This window comes from Embiotoca jacksoni, unplaced genomic scaffold (assembly GCF_022577435.1).
Source record: "Embiotoca jacksoni isolate LCO1_2020_lvr unplaced genomic scaffold, fEmbJac1.0.p SCAF_48, whole genome shotgun sequence".
Lineage (NCBI taxonomy): Eukaryota > Metazoa > Chordata > Actinopteri > Embiotocidae > Embiotoca > Embiotoca jacksoni.
The window spans coordinates 128657-141161 of NW_027185401.1; the positions used below are offsets into that span (position 1 = coordinate 128657).

The window sequence follows — 12505 nt, forward strand, 5'->3', positions numbered from 1 at the left end:
GAGTGGGATGTAGAAGATGAAATATCGGTGGGTGGTGGCCATTTTCCAATATGCTGTAAAGTATCATTACAAAGGAGGAAGCAGGAGATATAGTGGGTAAGTGGGTCTTTAATATATATATATATATATATATATATATATATATATATATATATATATGAGAGAGAAATGGATCAAATAGATTGAAATGAAGATATTGAAGAGATTAATAGAAAATTAATATTTACAGTGCTGGAAGCTGCAAATCCAACAAGTGTTAAAGGTGAAGGAAGGATGAAGAGAAAGGCTGCCCCCTGGTGGACAGATGAGTGTTGGAGAGCAGCGACAGAAAGAAACAAAGCTCTCTTAGGTTATGAAGAAAAATCACATCACTTCCAGAATTTAATACAATACGAACAAGCAGAAACGAGAGTTCATAAAAAAAATCATTCTGAAAGCAAAGAGGGAAATCTGGAAGAGTTATTGGATCAGATTTGGGGGATGATTAGAAGCAGGAGAGGAATTAGAAGAGTACGGCAGGTTAGTTAAGATTATAAGATTATGGAAATAATGATTCCACACAGATTCAGATTTTCTCCGTCGGGATCTGCGCCTGTCTCTGTTTGTCGTTCCCTCCGTTTCCCCCGATCTCCCTTTTCCTGGTGTTTCCTGTCTCCCCTGTTTGTTTCTGTCCTCCAGGTGTTTCTATGTTCTGGTCTGCGTCTGGAGGGTTTGGATTCATTGGTCAGCGCCTCCAGTCACCTCCCACTACCACACCTCTTTCAGCTGGCACAGCTGCTTCTCATCCCGGTAATCACCACCTGGCAGCACGTGAACCCCGGACCTGGACTCCACCTGCGTCCGTCCGTCCGTCCGATCGTCTCACCTGGTACCACGTTGCAAGTTCGGTAAGTCCGGTTCTGACCCCCCTTGTCTGTCTCCCGCCTGCCGCGGTCCTGCCTGTCTGTCTGCTACCAGGTGGTACGTACCCGCCGTCCTCCGTCGGTTCCTCGGAGACCACCGGGTGTCCGGCCCCCTGCTCGGCGTCGGTTCCTCGGAGACCACCTTGCTGCCCGGTGTGGAGCGCGGGGACCGGTGTCCATTGTCTGAGGCTATTAGAAGACGGTTTGTAACTTTCACCAGTCCTGTTTCTGTGCTGTGATGAACTCTAAAGCCCGACTGAACATCTTCAAACAGACCGTTCCTCTGGAAATGATCACAAAGTTGATTTGCAACAACTTTTTCAAGGATTTTAGAAACAAACGGCAGGTTGGTAACTGGTCTGTAAGTTTTCCTGAAACAGCTGATCAAGAGTCGGCTTTCTAAGTACAGTTTTGATTACAGACACTTTAAAAGCTTGTGGTACATAAACGGTTCCATGAGAAAGGTTTGATCTGATCTAATATAGAAGTACTAATTAAAGGGAAGACTTCCTCGAGGAGTTTAGTTGGGATGAGATCCAAGAGACCGGTAGATGATCCAGATGAGAAAATAATTGAAGTTAGCTTGGAGATCTCAACAGGAGAGAAATGTTCAATTTGGGTGTAACAGACTAAAAGTCTGACTTTTTAAAGGAGTTACCACAAAGTTTAGGTCTGGGGTTAATTGATAAGCTCGAGTGGAAGATTACTGCCAGAATCTGGAGGAATATGATAATATGGGAGGAGTTGTTTCATATCTTTGTCCACTTTTATATAAAGTCTGAGGGCACAACACAGGACAACATTTTGGAGAACAGAAAACTGGAGTGCAAATTGTGAACACAGAATCAAAGAAGGATCTAGAATTTAAAAACTTGAGGTGACGAGTGTTTTAAACAGGAAATGATTGAAAAGGAGGCTTGACTACAAAGTGCTTCTCTCCTCTTCCTGGAAGTGAAACTCACACAGTCACTGCTGCTGAGAGGTGAAATGGAGCAGAAAGGAGTTCAGCTGGACCGAGAAACCTTCTCTTGTTCCATCTGTCTGGATCTACTGAAGGATCCGGTGACTCTTCCATGTGGACACAACTACTGCATGGAGTGTATTAAAGTCCACTGGGACGGACAGGACGGGACAGGAGTCTACAGCTGTCCTCGGTGCAGGCAGGACTTCATACCGAGGCCTGTCCTGGACAAAAACACCATGTTGGCAGCTTTAGTGGAGGAGCTGAAAAAGACTAGACTCCAAGCTGCTCCTGCTGATCACTGCTATGCTGGACCTGAAGATGTGGCCTGTGATGTCTGCACTGGGAGAAAACTGAAAGCTGTCAAGTCCTGTTTATTCTGTCTTGTTTCTTATTGTGAGAAACACCTTCAGCCTCATTATGATGTCGCTCCATTAAAGAAACACAAGCTGGTGAACCCCTCCAAGAAGCTCCAGGAGAACATCTGCTCTCTTCACGACGAGGTGATGAAGATGTTCTGCCGCACCGATCGTCAGATTATCTGTTCTCTCTGCTCTGTGGAGGAACATAAAGACCACGACACCGTCTCAGCTGCAGCAGAAAGGACCGAGAGGCAGAGAGAGCTCGAGGGGAGTCGAGGAAACGTCCAGCAGAAAATCCAGGACAGACAGAAAGATGTGAAGCTGCTTCAGCAGGAGGTGGAGGACATCAATCAGTCTGCTGAGAAAACACTGGAGGGCAGCGAGAAGCTCTTCACCCAGCTGATGAGTCTCCTCCAGGAAAGAAGCCGCGATGTGAAGCAGGAGGTCAGATCCCAGCAGGAAACCCAAGTGAGTCGAGTCAAAGAGCTTCAGGAGAAGCTGGAGCAGGAGATCGCTGAGCTGAAGAGGAAAGACGCCGAGCTGGAGCAGCTCTCACACACAGAGGATCACAACGAGTTCCTGCACAACTACCCCTCAGTGTCAGCACTCAGTGAGCCTACAGACTCATCCAGCATCCATATCCGTCCTCTCACCTACTTTCAGGATGTGACAGCAGCTGTGTCAGAGGTCAGAGATAAACTACAGCAAGTTCTGGATGAAGAATGGAAGAAGATCTCAGTGTCAGTGAATGAAGTGGACGTTTTACTGCTGAGTTTTGTAAACTGAAATAAACTGAAGTCTTTCAGGTTTCAGTGGGTTTAAACCTGCATTTTCATTTTCCATTTCATTGTCTCTCCATCATTGAGGCGTTTCTGCTCTGAACAAAGATCTGCTGTCAATCAAGCATTATGGGCGTCACCTGGACGTCTTCTTGATAGTTGTTATCTTCATGTTAATATGTTTTATTATTGTTTTTAAGCTCTTTTCACACCATTCCTGTAGTGAAATCCACGCATCTCTAAATTTGGTGACGTTGAATTTTGAATTATTTTCTGTTAAACTAAAGTGATTTAAATGTTCTTTTATGGACTGAGATGATTCTCCTGCTAAATTAACTATTTAAAAAAAAACCTGACAAAGCTGAAAAGGTGTTTATTTCTTAGATACGTGGTTCTCACAGGACAGCAACGCTCCAAATATGTGATGATCTGGTTCAATATGACGCTTTACAAATCAACAATATATAAAGTAGTTGAAATGAGCAAAACCTTCAGTGACTATGACGGTAAAATTCACTTTAATCCAGCAGCAATATGAATCTACAAACATCAGATATATAATAGTAAAACACTAACAGGGAACATTTTCTGCTTCGTGTGTTCTTTTACTTTTTGTGTTTTCAGTGTATTTTTGCTGACGATACTTTTACTTCAACAAGGTTTTGAATGCAGGACTTCTAGTATTTTCAGTCTGGTATCAGAACTTTTTCTGAAATAAAGGAGCTGAATTCTTTCACTGCTTCATATATAGTAATATAGATTATTCAGAGGGAACAAAGCAGCACTTTTACTTTAATACTTTCACTAAATGTTGCTGCTAACGCTTCTGTACTTTTACCTGAGTAAGCTGTTTAATTAAGGACTTTGACTTGTAATGGAGTATCTTTGTTTTCTTTGCTGTATTTGTACTTTTACTTCAATAAATGTTCTGAATACTTCATCCACCATTTGTCTGAGTTGAATTTGAAACTAGATTAGATGTTCACACGGGGAACACGTCTGCATTACATTTAACTATAGTATGGAGGAATCTAGCAGGGATGTGTGAGTGGGATGTAGAAGATGAAACATCGGTGGGTGGTGGCCATTTTCCAATATGCTGTAAAGTATCATTACAAAGGAGGAAGCAGGCGATATAGTGGGTAAGTGGGTCTTTAAAATATATATATATATAAGAGCGAAATGGATCAAATAGATTTTAATGAAGATATTGAAGAGATTAATAGAAAATTAATATTTACAGTGCTGGAAGCTGCAAATCCAACAAGTGTTAAAGGTGAAGGAAGGATGAAGAGAAAGGCTGCCCCCTGGTGGACAGATGAGTGTTGGAGAGCAGCGACAGAAAGAAACAAAGCTCTCTTAGGTTATGAAGAAAAATCACATCACTTCCAGAATTTAATACAATACGAACAAGCAGAAACGAGGGTTCATAAAAAATCATTCTGAAAGCAAAGAGGGAAATCTGGAAGAGTTATTGGATCAGATTTGGGGGATGATTAGAAGCAGGAGAGGAATTAGAAGAGTACGGCAGGTTAGTTAAGATTATAAGATTATGGAAATAATGATTACAGACAGATTCACATTTTATTTTGAAACCAGGGAGAATGATACCAACTCATCAAAGTGGATTTCAGAAAGGTAGAGGAACTATGGACCCAGTTATTTGTTTAGATCAGAAATTTAAAAAGAGTTCAAGTGAATAAGGAGTCAGTGATGTGTTTTTTGATGTGGAAAAGGCATCATGATTTGGTTTGGAAGGAGGGATTGTTGATGAAATTAAATATGATAGGAATATGTGTCAGAACATGTCATCGGATTAAAGAGATAAATGATGTTTCCTCTCAAGTTCAGGGTGATGTTGGACGATCCCTTTTTGCTGATGATGGATCAGAAATGAATGCTACCTACATATCATCCTTTTAACCAGGCCACATAAAACAGTGTTGTTCACCAGGAAGAGAGGAGTTGATGCTCAGATAAAGATTCATGGACAAAACATCATGACGGTAAGATTCACTTTAATCCAGCAGCAATATGAATCTACAAACATCATATATATAATAGGAAAACACCAACAGGGAACATTTTCTGCTTCGTGTGTACTTTTACTTTTTGTGTTTTCAGTGTATTTTTGCTGACGATACTTTTACTTCAACAAGGTTTTGAATGCAGGACTTCTAGTATTTTCAGTCTGGTATCAGAACTTTTTCTGAAATAAAGGAGGTGAATTCTTTCACTGCTTCATATATAGTAATATAGATTATTCAGAGGGAACAAAGCAGCACTTTTACTTTAATACTTTCACTAAATGTTGCTGCTAACGCTTCTGTACTTTTACCTGAGTAAGCTGTTTAATTAAGGACTTTGACTTGTAATGGAGTATCTTTGTTTTCTTTGCTGTATTTGTACTTTTACTTCAATAAATGTTCTGAATACTTCATCCACCATTTGTCTGAGTTGAATTAGACAACATGATGCTGCTTGTTTCCAGAATGGCCACCAGAGGGAGCACTCTGCCCACTGACAGCGCTGGTTGCCTCTGAAGACTACATATCCCAGAATGCCTCGCGTTCAGTCTTCCTTCCCAGGAAGAGAGGAGCATGGTGAATTTTCTATAGTTGGATGGTGAAAACTTCCCAGATTGAGGATATTCTCGAGGCTAAAGTTTGGAAAGATGGAAACCTGTTGATTGTGTGTAGAAATGCAGAACAAAGAGAGCGAGCGGACGGGATTAAAGAAACATGTCGTTTTAAAGTAGTGAATAGTAGTGACGTCACGAGGTGTGCCGACGCTTCGAAGCGCGTGTCGAGGCTTGCTTCATTTAGGGGAGGAGCCACAAATGATGACGTCTGAAGCCTCGCTGCCCTGCTGTACCACGTGACTGTTTCAGGAAGTGGTTCAGATTTTGCCTGGAGGTTTGACAGCAATATAAACTCTTCAGGCTCCATTCAAAATGTGGGTTGTTGGTGGAGAGTTGAGGTCAGTTGAGAGTTTGGATAGTTTGGAGAAGTTAGAGAGAGAGAGATAGTTTGGAGATTTCGGAGAGTGAGGAGAGAAGGAGGTGATAAGATGGAGCCAGCTAGGAAGAGGAGGATTTCCCCTGTGGGAACACTTTGATTTGATAACTCCTAATAAGCTAAATCTAACTCTATTTCAGACACATTAGGTTTGCTTATCAAGAACTGTATTTTTCACAGTTTCTTATTTTATTCAAAGGTGTGGTGTTTATTGTGCTCCAAGGAGTTGGGGTACAATAACAACACCTCATCCATGCTGAGGCGTTACCGTGCCTTGCATGAGAATAAGGAGGAAACTGGAGCTTCACCCAGCCAAGGTAAGTCATTACAATATTACAAATGCACCATCACAATTTTTCCCTGTTCACTTTTGTTTATTGTGCAAATAAAGACAGGTAACAGACACTGTATTTATTCTCTTTTAACCAGCCACCAGAAAACAAGAGCTGGATGAAGCCCTCGTCTCCATGATAGTGAAGGACACACAGCCCTTCAGTATTGTGGATGATGTTGGATTCAGGGCATTTGTGTCCAAACTGGATCCTAATTATGTTCTCCCTACAAGGCAGGTATGTATGGCTGCATGCATGAAACAAATGAGTACTTTATTGTGTCTCACAGTTCAGCACTATATATTTTTTCCTTGAGGCTCTGAAGGCCATGGTGGAGGCCAAGTATGAGTCAGCTAAGGAGAAGGAGAAGGCTAAAGTGGAAAAGGTGGCTGCTGTTAGCCTTACTTCTGACATGTGGACATCCACAAAACCAAAAACTGTTGAGAAACTGTTATTTCTGAATAAAAATGAATAAAATGTCCCCTGTCCTGTACATCATTGTCCAAGTTACACAAGCATATTCAGTCCCCTCTTCCTAGTTCCACAAGCACTTCCACTGTCCTCTGCCTGCTTAAGCCCATGACATTTTACTAAAGTGACAGAAAAACATGATTACACAACCTGCCATATCATATGATACGACCATTTTGGGAAAATTTACACACAGAATACATTCAAAAAATATTTTATTATGCACATATGTGATCATTTATGTACAGAAATGATTTGGTCATACATTTTTGTAATTCATAGTCATTCCCAACAGCCATAACAGACACAAAAATTCAATGCATCACATGATGTGGTTCAGATACAGCTGCCTGTGATTATACACTTGGCCAGCAGGTGGTTTCGTGTTCACGTGAAGCTTCGAGAAATGAACCCTTTCTGGAACCAATTGGCTGAAGTGGTTCGATGCCTCATGAGGGTTCATCTCACCATCACAAGTGAATAGAAACCGTATCCAAAAAGAAAGTAAGTGGAGTAATGATTGAGAAAGGGGAGAGGGAAATACAGCAGGTGAAGGTGCAGAATAAAACCACCTCTGCAGAGGCAGTGAAGAGGTTCAGCCAGAGTGGAGGAGCCGATGGAAGAAGTAAAGCCGTCAAAACGAGCCACAGCAGTCCTCCATCAGACAAAACGAGGGGGAAACAACGGTCGACTTACAAAACACAAACAAAGCTGGTCACTTTCACAGCAGGGGGTAGTAAATGCTACGATGGATGTCGAATCCAAACCAGAGAGGATTCAGATCATTGTTAAAGCAGCAGTCCACCACGTAGATATCAGCGGACTAACACGGGAGGACGTCAGAAATGATCTCAGTATTCAGGCAAGTCCGGAGCAAATATGATCTGAGAGTTTTTAAATACACATCGCACTGGAGCGAGGCCCAAAACATCACCTCCATCCAGGGCTCAGTTTGATGTTATCCACCACAGAAACAAACACATGAGGAACACAGCTCCAACGCTCACTCCACCGCTGGAACTCTCCCTGCACAACAGGTATGAGCTGCTGACTCATGAAGTGTGTGATGACACTAAGTCTGTGGAAACTGGTCATTACATCACCAGAAACAAGGCTGATGGAAGCACGAGAAACAGCCTCAAAACCACTGCTAGATCAAGAGCCAGAAGAGACACAGTTCAGGTCCCTCAGACACCAGGCGGTATTTTGATGGAGGACGCCATCACCAAGCACGTTAAAATGGCTGAAAATCTGTGTTTGGATACCACCAGTGTGAAGGAGTTAACGGAGCTCCTCCCAGTTATCCTCTGGACTCGTCCAAGAAGTCTGAGGGTTCTGATCCACACGGGTTCTTCTGACATCCTGCAAAAGAGAACGGGCTCTGAGACTCTGGAAAAAGATTTCACACTGCTGCTGAAAACCCTGAGTGACCATCGATCACAAGACGCGTTTATTTCCGGACCGATTCCGACGCGCAAGAAAGGAAGTGAATCGTTCAGTGGACTCCTGATCCTGAAAACATGGCTGACGTCAACACGCCTCAAACATGGGATACGTTTGATTGACAGTTTTAACCCTTTGTGGAACCGTGAGGAGCGTTTCAACCTGATGGAGTTCATCTGAACTTCACTGGATCCAGACTTCTCGGCGCCGACCTACAACCTAAATTACTATCTTACTAGACGGCGATCTCAAAATTGTCAAAGTTCATCCACAACCAGCCTCCTCTCCAGTCTGAGAGTCCCTGCAGCTGAAATTGCCTTTTTTTTATCGTCGGATCTTTGACCGATAAATCTTTTCTGGTTAATGATCTCATCATCGATAAGACTTTGTACTTTCTGTTCCTGGTTGAAACGTGGCTTAACAACACGACTGGTGAAGCAACTCTGATAGAGGCTTGTCCTCCTCACTATAAATGTTATCAGTCAGTTACACAGAACAAGAGAGGAGGAGGGATCGCAGTGATCTTCACCACAGTTTGGGTGTAATGACATCGACCTCGCTGATTTTACATCATTTGAATATGTTGCTCTGCAGCTGAAAGGTAAATCAACAGTACTGATCATCACAGTTTACCGGCCACCGACGTACTCGGCACTATTTCTGCAGGAACTCTCAGAGTCGATCTCACCAGGTATCACCAGATATGACAGGTTCATTCTGAACGGACACTTTAATATTCATGTAAATAACAAGAACGACCACAAAGCTCCAGAGCTGATGGATTTACTGGACAGCTTTGAAGTGACCCAACATGTAAAGGAAGCCGCCCACCAGCAGGGTAACACCCTGGACTTGGTGATAACAAGAGGGTTACACGTGGATCAGGTTTCAGGACGTGAATTATCTTTCTCTGACCATCGCTGTATACTTTATGATGTGATTGTAACCATGGCAACGACTAAAGGGCAAATTCTGGTTCAAAAGACACTCCTTGAACCATATAATCATGAGAGCTCTTTAAATGAGGTGGTTGAACACTTCAACAACTCTGTCGTCTGTTCTAAATACTGTTGTAATGTTTCTGAATACTTCATCCACCATTTGTCTGAGTTGAATTAGACTAAATGGTGCTGCTTGTTTCCAGAATGGCCACCAGAGGGAGCACTCTGCCCACTGACAGCGCTCGTTGCCCCTGGAGACTAATAAGTGAACTTATCAGAGGTAAAACAAAGATCCTCAAATCTTTGTTTCATGTTACAGCAGCAGAAACAGAGGGCGTCTCAGTTTGTGGGGGAAACTTCAACTTAGTCATGAATCACAGCCGAGACGACGAGTTTGAGGAGGAATAAAAAAAACTGCTCTCAAACTCAGCAGCTGCAGTCTGTCACGTTTCCTTGTTCCCTCCATCAGATCTGCAGCTGGGAGATGGGCGGAGCCAACATGGGTGGAGTCTAAGAGCTGATGTCCTCATTGGCTGCAGAGTCACATGATATTTAAATCAGCTGAAACTATTTTGATCTTTCAGTAAGTGAAACTCACACAGTCACTGCTGCTGAGAGGTGAAATGGAGCAGAAAGGAGTTCAGTTGGACCGAGAAACCTTCTCTTGTTCCATCTGTCTGGATCCACTGAAGGATCCGGTGACTCTTCCATGTGGACATAACTACTGCATGGAGTGTATTAAAGTCCACTGGGATGGACAGGACGGGATGGGAGTCTACAGCTGTCCTCTGTGCATGAAGAAGTTCATACAGAGGCCTGTCCTGGTGAAAAACACCATGTTGGCAGATTTAGTGGAGGAGCTGAAGAAGACTGGACTCCAAGCTGCTCCTGCTGATCACTGCTATGCTGGACCTGAAGATGTGGCCTGTGATGTCTGCACTGGGAGAAAACTGAAAGCTGTCAAGTCCTGTTTATTCTGTCTGGCTTCTTATTGTGAGAAACACCTTCAGCCTCATTATGATGTCGCTCCATTAAAGAAACACAAGCTGGTGAACCCCTCCAAGAAGCTCCAGGAGAACATCTGCTCTCTTCACGACGAGGTGATGAAGATGTTCTGCCGCACCGATCGTCAGAGTATCTGTTATCTCTGCTCTGTGGATGAACATAAAGACCACGACACCGTCTCAGCTGCAGCAGAAAGGACCGAGAGGCAGAGAGAGCTCGAGGGGAGTAGAGGAAACGTCCAGCAGAAAATCCAGGACAGACAGAAAGATGTGAAGCTGCTTCAGCAGGAGGTGGAGGACATCAATCAGTCTGCTGAGAAAACACTGGAGGGCAGCGAGAAGCTCTTCACCCAGCTGATGCGTCACCTCCAGGAAAGAAGCCGCGATGTGAAGCAGGAGGTCAGATCCCAGCAGGAAACCCAAGTGAGTCGAGTCAAAGAGCTTCAGGAGAAGCTGGAGCAGGAGATCGCTGAGCTGAAGAGGAAAGACGCCGAGCTGGAGCAGCTCTCACACACAGAGGATCACAACGAGTTCCTGCACAACTACCCCTCAGTGTCAGCACTCAGTGAGCCTACAGACTCATCCAGCATCCATATCCGTCCTCTCACCTACTTTCAGGATGTGACAGCAGCTGTGTCAGAGGTCAGAGATAAACTACAGCAAGTTCTGGATGAAGAATGGAAGAAGATCTCAGTGTCAGTGAATGAAGTGGACGTTTTACTGTCACAACCAGGACCAAAGACCAGAGCTGGATTCTTAAGATATTCACAAGAAATCACACTGGATCCAAACACAGCAAACAGACAGATGTTATTATCTGATGGGAACAGAAAAGTAACACGAATGGATCAGAATCAGTCTTATTCTGATCATCCAGACAGATTCATTGGATGTTGTCAGGTCCTGAGTAGAGAGAGTCTGACTGGACGTTGTTACTTTGAGGTGGAGAGGAGAGGAAGAGGAAGAGTTGAAGTAGCAGTCGCATACAAGAATATCAACAGAACAGGGAGCTGGAAGGAAAGTAGATTTGCACATAATGACAAATCTTGGTCATTAGATTGTTCCAATAACAGTTTTCAGTACAACAACATCAAAACTCCCGTCTCAGGTCCTCCATCCTCCAGAGTGGGGGTGTACCTGGATCACAGTGCAGGTACTCTGTCCTTCTACAGCGTCTCTGAGACCATGACTCTCCTCCACAGAGTCCAGACCACGTTCACTCAGCCGCTCCATGCTGGACTTTGGATTTACATCGTTGGAAACTCTGCTGAGTTTTGTAAACTGAAATAAACTGAAGTCTTTCAGGTTTCAGTGGGTTTAAACCTGCATTTTCATTTTCCATTTCATTTTCTCTCCATCATTGAGGCGTTTCTGCTCTGAACAAAGATCTGCTGTCAATCAAGCATTATGGGCGGCCCCCGGACGTCTTCTTGATAGTTGTTATCTTCATGTTAATATGTTTTATTATTGTTTTTAAGCTCTTTTCACACCGTTCCTGTAGTGAAAACCACGTATCTCTAAATGTGGTGAAGTTGAATTAGATTATTTTCTGATAATTTAAAGTGATTTAAATGTTCTTTTATGGACTGAGATGATTCTCCTGCTAAATTAACTATTTTAAAAAACGTGACAAAGCTGAAAAGGTGTTTATTTCTTAGATACGTGGTTCTCACAGGACAGCAACGCTCCAAATATGTGATGATCTGGTTCAATATGACGCTTTACAAATCAACAATATATAAAGTAGTTGAAATGAGCAAAACCTTCAGTGACTATGACGGTAAAATTCACTTTAATCCAGCAGCAATATGAATCTAAAAACATCACATATATAATAGGAAAACACTAACAGGGAACATTTTCTGCTTCGTGTGTACTTTTACTTTTTGTGTTTTCAGTGTATTTTTGCTGACGATACTTTAACTTCAACAAGGTTTTGAATGCAGGACTTCTAGTATTTTCAGTCTGGTATCAGAACTTTTTCTGAAATAAAGGAGCTGAATTCTTTCACTGCTTCATATATAGTAATATAGATTATTCAGAGGGAACAAAGCAGCACTTTTACTTTAATACTTTCACTAAATGTTGCTGCTAACGCTTCTGTACTTTTACCTGAGTAAGCTGTTTAATTAAGGACTTTGACTTGTAATGGAGTATCTTTGTTTTCTTTGCTGTATTTGTACTTTTACTTCAATAAATGTTCTGAATACTTCATCCACCATTTGTCTGAGTTGAATTAGACTAAATGGTGCTGCTTGTTTCCAGAATGGCCACCAGAGGGAGCACTCTGCCC

General features: G+C 42.8%; 1 protein-coding gene across 1 annotated transcript; it reads left to right on the top strand.

Moving 5' to 3' along the window:
• The first annotated feature begins 9831 nt into the window (after window positions 1-9831).
• LOC138210833 (tripartite motif-containing protein 16-like) lies at window positions 9832-12391 on the top strand. Its single transcript, XM_069170166.1, has one exon. It carries the CDS (start codon window positions 9832-9834, stop codon window positions 11500-11502), a length of 1671 nt encoding a protein of 556 aa, XP_069026267.1. The 3' UTR covers window positions 11503-12391.
• The last annotated feature ends 114 nt before the right edge of the window (window positions 12392-12505 follow it).

Bases quoted from the DNA above. Each gene is read 5' to 3' on its own strand.
- LOC138210833 (XM_069170166.1), top strand. From the start codon at position 9,832: ATGGAGCAGAAAGGAGTTCAGTTGGACCGAGAAACCTTCTCTTGTTCC.